Source organism: Drosophila gunungcola, unplaced genomic scaffold (assembly GCF_025200985.1).
Source record: "Drosophila gunungcola strain Sukarami unplaced genomic scaffold, Dgunungcola_SK_2 000066F, whole genome shotgun sequence".
NCBI lineage: Eukaryota > Metazoa > Arthropoda > Insecta > Diptera > Drosophilidae > Drosophila > Drosophila gunungcola.
The window spans coordinates 136,538-150,651 of record NW_026453229.1 but is presented as its reverse complement, the minus strand read 5'-3'; the positions used below and the strand labels follow the sequence as shown (position 1 = coordinate 150,651).

The following is a 14,114-nucleotide window of genomic DNA, read 5'->3' as shown; positions in this document are numbered from 1 at the left end:
TATTTAGAACAGCTAGCAACCTATGCCATCCACCCCTGATCGATTGAAAACCATTAATTTAGTTTTGACAAAAAAACCGAATTTTGAAAAACGTTATTTGAAAAATTTAGTTTTGTCCAAATTTCTGAATTTTTTGTAAGGGGGTACATCATCATTTTTTGCAGAAATTTAAAAATCTGAAAACATTTTAACTGTGAATGCCATTCGATTGGAAATTTTATAACGATTTCAGCGGTGTATGACATTCCAACATTTGACCATTATTTCCCAGGGTTTTGACACAAAAACCAAGTTTTTAATGTGTTTTTTTGGGTTTTTTTGCCGATTTTTCAAACAAAATTATTTCTGAAGAGTCTTTTTGTTGTAACTTTGCCAAAATAAGACCCAAAGTCAAAAGAGTTGCTATTTTGAACAGCTAGCAACCTATGCCATCCATCCCTGATCGATTGAAAACCATTAATTTAGTTTTGACAAACAAACCGAATTTTTGTCCAAATTTCTGAATTTTTTGTAAGGGGGTACATCATCATATTTTGCAGAAATTTGAAAATCTGAAAAAAATAACTGTGAATGCCATTCGATTGGAAATTTATGACGAATTCAACGGTGTATGGCATTGTAACTTAAGCCCATTACTTCCCAGGGTTTTTGTATAAGAACCAATTTTGTGAATATGTTTTTGGGTTTCTTGACATTATAGCAAAACAGATTTTTTCAGAGTTATTTTTTTGTTAATTATTATTTCTTTAATTTATTTGTCATATAATACATTTTTGCTTAAAGATAGCCATTGTTCTTTAAGAGCATTGTGAAGATTGATTTTTAAAATAAAGCTTAGAATGTTAACGGTCGCTGGTTAGCTTTAATCTTGCGTGATTGAAACATTAGGTTAAAGTGCAGCCATCACGAGGCTAATGGCTTGGAGTCACGCAACTCTCGGCTGTTTTGGGGCAAAGGTAGTGCAATCAATTTACCCAACTCAATCGCATAAGCCTACTCGATGCTGCTGCCACTGTGTTTGAGCCTGCTTTTGGTGGCCACTGTGGTGCGTTTTGTGTGGCATGGTCGACACTGGCGACGCCTGGGATTGGAAGGACCCTTTGGCTGGCCACTGGTTGGCAATATGCTGAACTTTGCCCTGGCAAGGCAATCGTATGGAGAGGTTTACGAGTGGATATACAGGTGAGCGATGTTGTCCGATTAATTGCCCAATGACAGATGATAATCTGTTTTTGATAGGACAAATCCCGGCCTGAAATACGTGGGCTTCTATCGCCTGTTCAATGAACCCGCCCTTCTGGTCAGGGATCAGGATTTGCTGCGCCAGATCCTGGTGGGCACTAACTTTGCCGACTGTGCAGACAATGTTGCTTATGTGGACCATCGACGTGATGTCCTGGCTAGCCATAATCCATTCATAGCCAGTGGCGACCGGTGGCGCATCTTTCGCGCCGACCTGGTGCCCCTCTTTACGCCCCTTCGAGTGCGTCAGATGCTGCCCCATGTGGACTCAGCCTGCCGGTTGCTCCGGGATCAAGTGAGTGTGGGATGCTTTGAGGCCAAAGAGCTGTCCACTCGCTACACGCTGCAGGTGATTGCCTCCGTGGTCTTTGGCTTGGATGCCCATTGCCTGGGTGGCCAGCAAAAGTCGGAGCAACCCAGTCGCTGGCTGGAGTGGCTGGCCCCACTTTTCCAGCCAAATGGCTGGAGTTTGCTGGAAACCATTGCCTTACTGCACTCACCCCGGTTGGGTAGGCTCATAGGCCATCGGTTGGTGAACAAATCCCCCCTTTTTTGTTTTTCTAATTTCCAAGCTATAGTTCCCTTATAGATACGTACCCCTTAGCCTACAGCATTGGTTCAGGGAATTGGTGGCAGCCAGAAGTACAAGCGGTAACAACCTGCTTCAGTGGCTGGCGGAGAGCAAGAGGAGTTTGGCACAGGACGAGCTGGCCGGACAGGCCACCACGCTTCTGCTGGAGGGCTATGAGACCTCGGCCATGCTCCTGGCCTTCACCCTTTACGAACTGGCCATTAATCAGGATGTACAAGGACATCTGCACTTGGAATTGGATGGGGTGGGCCAAGGCCACGACCGAGATTTGCTGGGACAATCGGCCCTGGGCGAACTTCGCTATACTGAAGCGGCCCTCCTGGAGGCACTGCGTCTTCATCCGGCCATGCAGGCCTTGCAGAAGCGCTGCACCAAATCATTTACCCTGCCTCCGCAGAAATCTGGTTGCAGTGGCCAACTCAAGGTGGATTTGGGTACCGTTCTGGTTCTGCCCGTTCAAGCTATTCATCTGTGAGCTACCTCTTACAACCGACTTTGTATGGGAGTACCTTTAATGGCCATCGTTTTAGAGATCCTGAATTGTATCCCGAACCCAGGCAGTTTCGTCCAGAGCGATTCTTTAACCAGGCACCAACAGGCTGCCGATTCCTGGGCTTTGGCGCTGGAGCTCGGATGTGTCCGGGCATGCGACTGGGACTGCTCCAGACTAAGGCTGCCCTGGCTACACTCCTGCAGGACCACTGCGTCCATCTGGCGGACCAGGATCAGGCTAGGATGGAGGTGTCTCCGCTCACATTCCTCACCGCCAGCAAGCGAGGCATTTGGTTGCGCTTAGAAAGGAGGGCACACCAATAGGGAGCATCGTTTAATCCGAGAAATTGAACAAGTTCTTGGCTCCAATTCACCAATAGATCTGGTTTTTTTTTTTTTTAGATAAGCCCTCATAAATGTCTAGTGCTAGGAATTTTACCCAATAATTAATTGTTCGGGAATTAAGTATTAGAAATATACCCATAAAGTACTTTTTAAAATTGTTTGAGGTCGATTTAAATTACATGGTGTGACATGAACTTATAAATTTGCATACAAAAAATCACAGTTTTTACATACAGATGATTAAAATTATTTTAAATAAAAAAAAAAAAATAGCAAGTGCACTTGAATCTATTTAAACTATAAGGTGTGGCATGGTTTATTCATTATAAATTTGTATAAGTTCAACTACTTTTATTGTATACAATTAATAAACAGTTAATTAAAAGTTATTTAGATAAGGTAGATGAAAGTGCATTTAAATCAATTAAAATTATATGGAGCGACACGAACTCAAATAGCTTGTATTCAATTTCATTTGGGTTGTAAGTTTAAACCTAATGAGAAATTTTAGTTCCCATTAATCGTCAGGCCTCCTATCATTTCGCAATTTCACTGCCATTAGCGGTTTGAAAAGTAGTAACAATTTAAAGCGCTGTTTGCGGTCGATAACAAACGAGTTCTTAGTACTAATAATATGGCAATTGCCATTATATCCAGTAATAGAACATTTGCGCTATAGTATACTAAATACAAACTCTACGCACTGGGCCTGAAATTTATGACAGAGTAATGTCAAGCGATGGCCGTAAACGAACCGAAAAAGTTTACAAATTTAATCAAATTTATTGTCAAAAAGCAACGAGCAACGATGCTGAAAGCACAAGTAGTATGTGTGAAAATGAAGCGGCAGCCTCCATGGCCAATCCTTGGAGTGGGATAACGGCCTTTAACGAGCGCTTAAATGCTTGTCTCGTGCATAATTTACGGCACTTAAATTGACCTTTTTTGGCAGCCGGCCGTACTCCCATGGCCCTCGACAGATAGTGGCTGAGGTAGTGTGGCAGTGTAGTGGACTGTCCGGGGTCAGCCACCTAGAATGGAATGCCAGCAGCCGGAAATGAATCACTGGCTGCCCCCGAGTGCCGTGATAATTTCACGTTCTAAGTGGCAGTCTATGCTAATGCTCACTTTCCACCATTTCCATTCAGGATGCCGATTTTGAAGGTCTTAGCACGGAACCCTTTCATGCAAATGAGTCGCTCCGGGACAACACCGTCTTCATCGAGGTGGACCCATTCCCATGGCTGAATAAACCAAGGACAAGAGTAATATTTCCGAAGATGAAAGCGTCTCAGTATGATTTCCACGGGGACTCTATGGATGAGTTCGCTGTGTGAAAGGGGTTTGCATTTGTCGTACACGTCACGTTATCACAAGTTCAAGCAGCCTCTCCACTGGGTCTGTGCTATATTTTTAGAGCCTACAGCCTTCAGCCTACATTTACTGCAGATTCTGGAATACATTAGGAATGTACTTTAAGCCAGCATTGAAGGCGATTCGGGAGAATTGATTTGGCCCAGCATTTTGCCTAGGGCTGACTTAATCTGGGGATTATTCACAGCATCACAGCATCACAGCATCGCAGCATCTGTGGAAAGCAGAGCCATCTAGCCACGGGGAGTGCTCTTAAAGCCGTCGACGCGAATGCAAATGAAAGCAAAAACGCTTTGCTCCTCTTTTCGGAGCACTTGGCTAACACTCCAATCTTCATCCTTCATATTGCAGTCTTAAATCCCCTACACTCTGAAAAATTGCAGACTAACTCATAAGTAAAGTAAGTAAAAGTAAAATTTAGGTAGTTTATTCATTTTTATGTAAGCCACAAAAAACAATAAATTAAATCTTAAAAAAGCTATTGAATTTAAATTTTCATACTGAATCCAAATATAAAAAAAAAATATGAAAATCAAAACGAAAATAACAAAAATATGGGCAATTTTTGTACTTTTAGGGCTATAAATAAACATAAAATGTTATGTTATTTTTTCCCTCTGTAGTTCATTTTTTTTTTAGGGTGTACCTCCAACCTTAATCCCCCTTTATTCCAGCATTCCTCCTCCAAGCACCCATACCCATCCAATTCACTTCCTCGATTTTAGCGGCAAGCTTTTCGTGCGTGGTAAACTTTGCCGTGCAAATTGTGTGTGACGCAGTTGGTGAAGCGCAGCCGTTGGACTAATCTCGAATGGCACCTCCCACGAGAGGCACCCACGGCCACGCCCACGCCAACGCCCACACCCACCCACGAGCCCACAAAAACCCTTTGACCCCTGTGGCTGCAAAAAGGGGGACAAAAATGTCAAAAATTTTAACAGAAAACCTCTCACCGTAGTAATACTGCGAATGGTGTGGCTGGCTTGGATGCTGCTGCTGCTGCTGCTGGTGCGGCGGCATCGTGTCAAGGGACTGGTGACAGTGGCCTCCGATGGAGCGCCTCTGGCTGCCGGGTCCTCCTCCTCCTCCTCCTCCTCCTCCTCCTCCTCCTGCTCCTCCTCCAGAGGCGGTGGCCACCTCCGGACCACTGCTGCCAAAGTTCATGGCCCGCTCGTTGCGCATGCTCACGTACAGCGTGCGCGTGATGAACAGGTAGGTGAAGCTGAGGGCCAACAGGGGCAGGACCAGGAGGGCCAGGAGCAGGAACAGGTTGTAGGCCCGCTCGTAGTTGAGGCTGTGCGCCGGCCATTGCTCGCGGCACTTGCGCAGTCCTTAAACAAACCAAAAAAAAAAAAAAAAAACCTGGATTAATCTTAAATGCCAATGGTTTATTATGGCATGTCATTTACAGAATATTCTCTGCAATTTTCACGACCAAATACAAAAAAAATTACGACCAACAATGGCAGCAATTTCTCGGAAAAAAGTTTAATTGCCATGCCCTTAAAGGCAAAAAATGAAAAACGTATGGCTTTAAATAATGGTTTTGCACCCACCTGGTCGGCTGGTCGGCATCAGCTGGCTGAAGGCGGCGATGGGCGTCATGCACACCAGACTGCCCAGCCAGATGATGGCGATGATCTTGTTGGCGTGGTTGATCGTCTGCCAGGTGCGCGACCTCAACGGGTGGCAGATGGCGTAGTAGCGTTCGCAGGAGATGGCCACCAGGGTCCAGGAGGAGACCGCCACGGAGGCAGCTGCAAAACAGAAAATTACAGGAACATTCACCAACAATTTACCACTGTTAATAAAAAATATTATAAATTAATTCATCCACAGCCAAAGCTGCACAAAAAAGTTTTGACCAAATCACATTAAAAAGCTTAAAAATTGTATTTTATTCTTAATCTCGATTTTGGTTAAAATTTTTTTATTTTCGTTCAAAAATGTGTTACTTTGCCCACAACAAAGTAAATAATGGTGTAGTAATGGATTGTTATACCTCGATGAATACGTACTTAAATTTCCAAATGCCGATTGCATTCAAACCTAGATTTTTTTATTATTATACCGTACATTTTAAAAGCAACTTCCTATCCCGCATCCAACAAAGCAATAATAGTGTTGATCATTTTTAAGACAACTGCTTAAATTGTAAAAAACCTAATAGATTAAAAAAGTTTTAACAGTAATTAACTCTTTTTTATTTTTTGGTGAACAAATGAAAGATGATTATCTTTGCAAGGCGGAATCAAAAATATTGCTTATCTAGGCCTGCCATTGCCATTCTACGTCCACCCTCCGTAAATTTTCGACTTTAATGGTTCCAATATTAATGGCCTTTTCTCTGGCCGCCCTTCGTTGCCCCCATTAAGTTTTATTCGAGCACTCATTGGCAATTGTTCCGCTTGGAACACGACTCCATTGCGTCCCTTAGACCACAACTCCATTGCGTCCCAGGAACAATTAAAATGTTAATGTCTTTGTCGGCACAACTTGTTTTTTTTTTTTGGCGCTATGATAGCGGCAATGGACCCCAAAGAGTCCCCGGCCTACAAACAGTTTGTTTTTGAAGTGTTCCCGGCAATGGGCTATCGTTCGTCCTGGTCGCCATCACAGTCACAGTCGCAATCGCAATCGCAATCCTTATCCCAATCCCCATCCTAATCCTGGTAGGCATCAACAACGCAATAAAGGCCAAAAACGCACACACACATACTACGTTTATGCTATAAATTTCATGAGTTCTTTAATGCATGAAATCTAATTAGTATGAAAATAGCATGAAATATTATAAGCAGAGATGCCAGAGGTGGACAATTAAGTCCTAACTTTATTTAAATGTCTGACAGATCTGCTAGTATTCTTATTTTAGCTGATTATTAGTAGTTTTAACATTGCCAAAGCGAATACGAAAACTGATAAGCAATAAAGCCACAAAAAAGACAAATATAATAAACGGCTTTGATAGGATAAGAGAGTTTAATTTTACGTCCAGCGTTGCCACCTTATTTATAACGAGTTAAGTTGGTTGTGCTTCACCATTTCATTTATATTCATAGTCAACTTTGAAACGAATTTCCCCATTTCATGAAATGAGTGCTTGAACTGGCCATCGTGTAAACACAGTAACACATAACTTGGTAAGTGGATGCTGGGCCTCAAAATGGGGACTCCTCGAAAATGGGTTGAGGCGGGTTTTTTAGAGGATGTGGATGCGGGTGTGGCCACATTGGCGAGTTGATGAAACGGGCAGAGCTCATTAACAAAAATTAAATTTAGCTCCGTCGCGTAGCGCCTCGATTCCATTCGCACCCATTACCCTGGCAAAATGGACCACGGCCCAATGATTTCGGCAGTCCGCAGTTCGCAGGAAAAATGTAAATTTTATGGAAATGCTGAAAATAGAAGTCGGACCGCAACATGGGCCAACAATGAATCGAATGAAACGCAAATGCTCGCACGCACACTCACATTTCCAAAAAAAAAAAAGGGTGGGAAAATGGCCAAGCGGAAAACTGTGTAGATGGTAGTCGTAAATAGAACTGCTGATTGAACGCAAACAAGCAGGCATCGGGAACTTTGACTTGGCTAATTTTTTCTCGGACATGAGTTGAGTCCTTCAAGTCCCTAAAAAAACACACACACACATCTGTTTTCGGATATCTCCGATAATCGCCCGTAACAAACTGGCTTCCTTTTGCTTACATTTTCTCAGGATTATGTTGTCGAGCCAGTCATAAAACAAGCTAAGCTCCCAGGGACCCTGCTGAGTGGAAGAATAATATTATTAAATATGCATTTCCTATCCGGCAGACGATGCTGTCAACGACCTATTTCAAAATCATGACAGATCGGACAGAAAGAAACACTTTAGAAAATGGCAAGCTTATCCTCCACGCTTTTCTTTTCTTTTCCCTTCCAATTGTATTTTTTAAATAGTTATATTTTGCGATAAAACCTATGATTTTATTTTGATACAATGATTTGGATTTGTTTAATGCGCAGCTTATTCTTCAAGCCTAATAATGTAGGGTATTTAACTTAAGATGTCGTAGTGTGAAAATTCCTTTTAAAAGCATTATAAATTAATGCTTGTTGCTAAATGCCAGCGTTTATTAAGAGGATTTATGAATTCAAAATTGTTTTATATAATATTAGACAATGTATTAGATATCCCTAACGCGGCAGTTGGTCCTTAGAAAATGGGTTTTTTTTTTTTTGTCAAACAAATATTCTTCACTCTGAAATAAAAAGGTTATTTGATTAAATGATTTCTTTTTAAATAAACCTTTTTAAGGTATAACAAATCACATTTTACTTGCCTAGTGTAAAATGTTATAAGCTCTTTTTACGAATTCAATTTGGTTTATATGAAAAAGCTCCATTGTTCCTGGCTAGTAAAAGTCGCAATAGGCAAACGGAAAAATGAGAAATTGGTGGCACTGACGGTTGGCAATCTCGAATTAAGCCGAAATGAGTTTGGCCAAGGCCAGTGTCCACATTCTCAGATGCTCAAAGCCAACTGGGGTCAGCAAATCACAATGCGCCGGACTCCCGTTTCCGTTTCCCTGGTGGTCAGGCCACCACCTCCTCCTCCTCCGCCTATTTTCACACTATTTCGGTGCGTGTTCGTGTGACAAACTTGAAATGATTTTGCCATGCAGAAATATACTGTCATGGGTGGATGCGAGTGGCTCCACAAATTGATGCATGCTGCAAAATTGTGGGAAGGCCAAAAAAAATTGCCATTCTGCCTGCACTTTCCATCGGAAAGTTGGTCAAACTGTTGTGAACCCACAATCTAGCATCGAGTTGAGATAGTTTTCTCTACAGCTTGTGGTCATTGCTGCACCTGTCCCATTTTTGAGGGCTGCAGTGAAAATGGCATGTCCATGTCTCATTCTTCATCTTTTTATTGGTGCCTATGGCTACTGGTTATATTAAATTTCGAGAACTCTGGTAAAGAGAAGTTTGTGTGTGCGTAAAATGAACTTCCAAATTTTCATAGTTTTGTAATTGCGCCTTGCGTTCTCCGGTCAGGTGGCTCAGCATTAATCACTCGGAAGGCCAAGTGGCTGCTCTGAGGGCTGTGGCCAAACATTTTCCTGCCGGTTATTTGCTTTTCGATCTTCTCCATCTGCCGACTCCATTGTGCTAACTTGAAAGTTGCAATAAAATAAGCTAACAACCGCAAAAGTATAACTGGCCCAGGAGAGCTGCAGTTCATCAGGCTTTACTTTCCTGCCACGGGCAATTTATCCTCTTCTACATCCCGAACCACATCCACATCCACATCCACATCCACATCCACACCCACAGCTCACTTGCTCACCTTGATGTTTCAAGATAAATAAACGAAACCGTCGAGTGTGGTTCTGGGGAAAAGTCTGTTAAGCCTTTGAGGTTCCCCAAAGTCCAGAGTCCAGAGTCCAGATCTGTAATTTACGCCCGAGTGGAGAGGTCAAAGAAGAAAGTTGAGCATTAATTAAAAGTGCTGCCACCTGCCAAGGGATTTAAATGAAAACTATAATGCAAGACTGCAGGGCACTGCATTCATATTAAGCCTTTTTAATGGGTGTAATTCAAAGTAAATAGTGCTATCAACTAATTGCAAGGGGTTGCCTCCCTAGTGAGGCTTAAAAACTAGCCACGCTTAAGCGCTTTCCGTGCTGGTTTTAAACGCTTTTCATTTGGTGCGCAAATATTTGCAGATTTTGTTTGAACAGGATGAGGATATCAGCTTGATAAGCGCGCGCACTCTATTTTCTGCGGCTCAAGTAAATATTTAATGTTATTTATACATATATGCGAATATTGGTAAATAAGGAACAGCTTCATAAATGATGGTTATCAAATTGGAAATGACTTTAAGCGGGCAAATGTAAAAACCGAACATGGCCCATTTTCAATTTCCCAGTCTTCGCCACGCGCCGTTCTCGAATCCAATCCAATTCCGGATTGCCCCCTGGTCGTTGTTTTTGATTTAGCGCCCCATTCGCTACACAATGACAATAAGTCCATCTTTGCCATTTCCATTTTTTGATTTTGCCCAACACACAGCTCGCAGATACAACTGAAAGTGGATTTTTATGGACTCAACTCAACTCAACTCGAATGTGAGCCTTGTGCGTGCCAGAGTCGTCAATAAAAATAATTCCAAATTGTAGACAACAATAAAGAACGGTTGGGCAAAAGTTTGGCCTGTCGACGCTGGCCAGATTGAGAAAAGCATTCGCCATGGTGTATAAAAGCATCCCTACCCTCTACAATTATATCCTACAAAGGGAATCAGGCAAATTGTGAGACAAGGAGTATCAGATGGTCGATTTGCTGATTATTGTTATTTTTACGGACTTTTTCCTTTTCATTTCTCCCAGCGCGCTGCAGCGCTCGCTTTGCAAAATTGTGAAATTATATTTATATAAATATATATATTCAGTACGTATAGTATATATAAGAAATTGCTTCCGATTGTTTACCCGTATTGATACGAAAAGTTATGAGGAGCTGATCAACTTTTCCGCCGGCGGGCTCACTCTGCGTATGTCTTTTTGCCAGTTATAAAAGTGCCATAAACTGAGCGGACTCAAGCGAAATGAATTTGCAAGGGAAAATTGGAAAACACAACAAATTAAAGTGTCCTAGACAGCCATTGGCAGATCTTGTTAGCTGGAGTGTTGCTCAAAGGGGTTTTTACTGGTGGAAAAGCACTAGGGCTTTGCATTTTAATTGGAAGACCAGCAGAGACTGGGACATAGCTGCTGTTGCATATTTCTAGGATGATTGGGCAAAAGAACTACACAATACTTTTATGCCAAATTAATCTTGAAACTCGCTTTACAGAACTAGTATGCTGTGAAAATGTACGGTTTTAAGGTGTTTTCATACCCTTGCAAGAGGTTTTTAAAACTTTAATCAGATGGAGTGTGACTCGATTCAAAAAATTCCAAATACTTTGTACTCAACTTTAGTACATTTTAAGTATATATATATATATATATATATATATATATATATATATATTACTTTTTTTAAATTTTTCTTTTAAACCATATAAAACTTCAAAACAGCATTTAAATCAAATTATACCTATTTTAAATCGAATATTTTACACAATAATTTAAATATTTAATCATATATATTAATGTTAAGTCATGGAATTTAATATGCGTTGTATATAATATTATGATATAGTATTTAATTTAAATTTAAATATTTAATTTTGAATTCAATTTGTATCAGTCTACAATAATCTTTTGTTAAATTATATTATCTTAAATACTATCTGGATTGGTTTAAAAGCCTACAAAATTTGAATAGAGTATTATACAATGCAATGCTAATACTTTTTGCCTAATCCTGTTAGGGTATTAAGTCTACGGCTTGCCGAAGCTAGGAAATTTAACTTCATTAAAGATTTAAGCGGTGCACTCCTTGAAAACTGCATTTCGCATGCATGAGCTGGCTGTGCGAGAATGGGGTGAAAGTGGAAAGTTTAGTCACAGTGGCAGGTGCTGCCCATTGTTGGTGACCTGTTTATGTCGCTCGGTTTACGGACGGCCAAATTGTCGCTGCACTGCATCACGGTGCAGTTCCAGAGGGACGACGTAAAACTTTTGCCCTGAGATTGCCACTTGGCCTGCCGGTAAAGTGCAGGAAAAAGACATAAAATTGAATAATGCAATTGGAGTGCAACGAGCCAACACACCGCAGTTCGCAGAAGCTTCTTAAAGGAGTACCAATTTTTTTTTTGTTTAAAATTTTTTTACAATTTTAATAAAACAGTTTTAAACTTAAATGTTTGTGTTTTAATTATAATTGCAATATATCATAAACTTGCAAATAAGTTTATTTTTGGTTTATATTTTTAAGCTTTCAATAACTAGTTTTCATTGAGCTACGTTTTAAAATAGCAAAAAATATTGACAATAATTTGAAGGCGATTTTCTGTTAGCAATCATTCAATTTGCGTGAAATATTCTGGAAATATTCTCCGTAGAAGCATAGTATAAATAAAGCTTTGTGCTGGCCAACGGAAAAAAGATTTGCATCGCTGGGCAAAGTGAAAGTTCCTGCTTAAAGGCTATTTAAACACGCCCTAATTGTTGACATGGCAGTGTTTTCTCTATCTCCAGCTTCTTCACTTTAAAACGGCTTGCGTAGACAATTTTTCTTCGCACAGCGATAAATTGCTTAATAAATTGAGTGCAAAGAAATGTCTGTCAGGTGGTGGAGAAAGTGGGGAAAGTAGGTTGAGTAAGGAAAGCAGGGGTTTAAATCTTGTGACACGCAACAAAGCTGATGTGGCTGACATCAATGCATGCGTTTCTTCTGGGTTAAGACCTCCCCTTCAAAAAGCATAGAATGATAGAACATTTGGTATTCGAAAAATAATTCCACACAATGCTTATTCTAAAGCTACAAGACCCCATCCACAAACAAATCCCAAATACAATACAAATACAATACATTCCACTATGTGTTTCATATAAGCCATGTTAATTTCGCATTAGAACCTGTCAACCGCACTTTGTGGTAAAAAGAAGGGAGACAAAGGTGCCACTGGAAATCCTCAAAAGGCGAAAAGGAGCTGAAAAATCACCTTTCATTTGTATTCCCTTTGTGTGGCATGTGCCCGTAATATGCCGACCCACCATTTCCATTCCGCCCCCACTCATTAATTCAGCTCAAAAGTGAATTTCATTTCCCGCCATCTCCAAGCAAATAATGCTCGCACGCAAAAAGTGGCATTAAATATCGTTTTAATATGCCCTCTTTTAAATGGGTTTTATGTGCATTTCATTTAATGGACGACAGCTTTGATTATGATCTTGACAAATAAATGCATTTTTCTGGAAATCAATAAGATTGCGTTTTAAAAGTTGAAAATAAAATGGGCCACCCACTTTATATGGTCTTAATGTTCTGGATAAAGGATCAATTATATGATGGTGGAAATACTTTATAAGGAACACATTTCCCTTTTACGCTTCACTTTTGCCTCTCCACACAGGTATGCAAATTGGAATTGGAAAACACAGATTGCTGATGAAAACAATGTTTTAATGTGTTTTGGTTTTTTTTTCAATTTTTTTTATGCTGCCAGGAACAGAGATGAAGTACACATGGGCCATCAATGGCAGCATAGGCTTTTTTCCTTAGTGGCAAATATTTAAATAATTGAAAATCAATAACCATGCCAATTGTATACACCCAAAAAAAATGGCCAAAGAAACTAAACTATTGTTACATGAGTTTTAAGCTATTGGGTTTGAAAAACATATCAATAATATATATTGTATCGTTGAATGAAGCAAAAAATTTAAATTTATGTGGTTTAAATTTAAGGCCATATTTAACAGTTTAAGTTTCTTTGGTATAGAAATAAAACAGGGGGCTATAATTGAATGAAAACTTATTAAACTAAAATAAAAATATAACTCGCCATTATTTCGTTTCGAAACAATTTACTGTGGGCAATAAAGTGTCGATTTCCACATTCAAATTGAGATGGCGACTGTGAATGGAGCAGATGGGCAAAAAGTTGGAAGATGTGGGCAAACTGAGGACCATTGCCGACTCATGAATGCAGATTCATAATGATTAAGTAGGATAAAGTTGAGTGGCATTCACTTACAGTTACATTCACATTCATATCGGATGGCCAAGAGTTTCGAGCTTGCGCCCAGTTAAGTCTCATTAAAAGGGGAAAACAACGTGGAGAGCACACACATAAGTTCGAGTAATTGCGACCCCAGTCAAATAAGCCCGTTTCTTTGCACTTTCTGTGCAAACTTTGTAGCCAAGTGGGCGTGGGGCGTGGAGCGTGGAGAGTGGAGAGTGGGCGTGGGAGGTCAGGAGGTCATGAGAAGAAAGCGTAAATAACATTTCCACCCCACTCGTTAAAGCTGCGACTCAAGAGCAGCGTGGTTAGTTTTTATTTCAATACGCTTTTCTACTTATGCCATCTGCCTCCTAAATGTGTGTGCATAATTCTGCTCATTACTGGCGACCTTGAAGGAGGTGGACAGAAATGCAAGTCGGAAAACTTTGGCATCTGTGGCAG

The 14,114-nt window shown here is 40.6% G+C and overlaps 2 protein-coding genes across 4 annotated transcripts in view; one reads left to right on the top strand and one right to left on the bottom strand.

The window, feature by feature from the left end:
• Positions 1–14,114, bottom strand: part of LOC128264321 (cholecystokinin receptor) — a 34,217-nt gene that overhangs the window by 14,073 nt on the left and 6,030 nt on the right. Inside the window, exons 3-4 of the mRNA XM_052999746.1 lie at positions 5,602–5,802; positions 4,999–5,376 (exon numbers count right to left, since the gene is read on the bottom strand). Coding sequence (XP_052855706.1) covers positions 4,999–5,376; positions 5,602–5,802 — 579 coding nt within the window. The remainder of the gene's footprint in view (positions 1–4,998; positions 5,377–5,601; positions 5,803–14,114) is intronic.
• On the top strand, positions 862–2,754 carry LOC128264368 (probable cytochrome P450 308a1). Of its 3 annotated transcripts, none has more exons than XM_052999810.1 (4): positions 862–1,182; positions 1,240–1,770; positions 1,832–2,305; positions 2,365–2,754. In XM_052999810.1, exons 1-4 carry the CDS (start codon positions 1,001–1,003, stop codon positions 2,648–2,650), a joined length of 1,473 nt encoding a protein of 490 aa, XP_052855770.1. In that variant the 5' UTR covers positions 862–1,000; the 3' UTR covers positions 2,651–2,754. The 3 variants fall into 3 exon arrangements, with proteins under 3 accessions (XP_052855770.1, XP_052855772.1, XP_052855771.1); XM_052999812.1 differs by having other exon boundaries at positions 1,821–2,305; positions 2,365–2,488; XM_052999811.1 differs by having other exon boundaries at positions 1,821–2,468.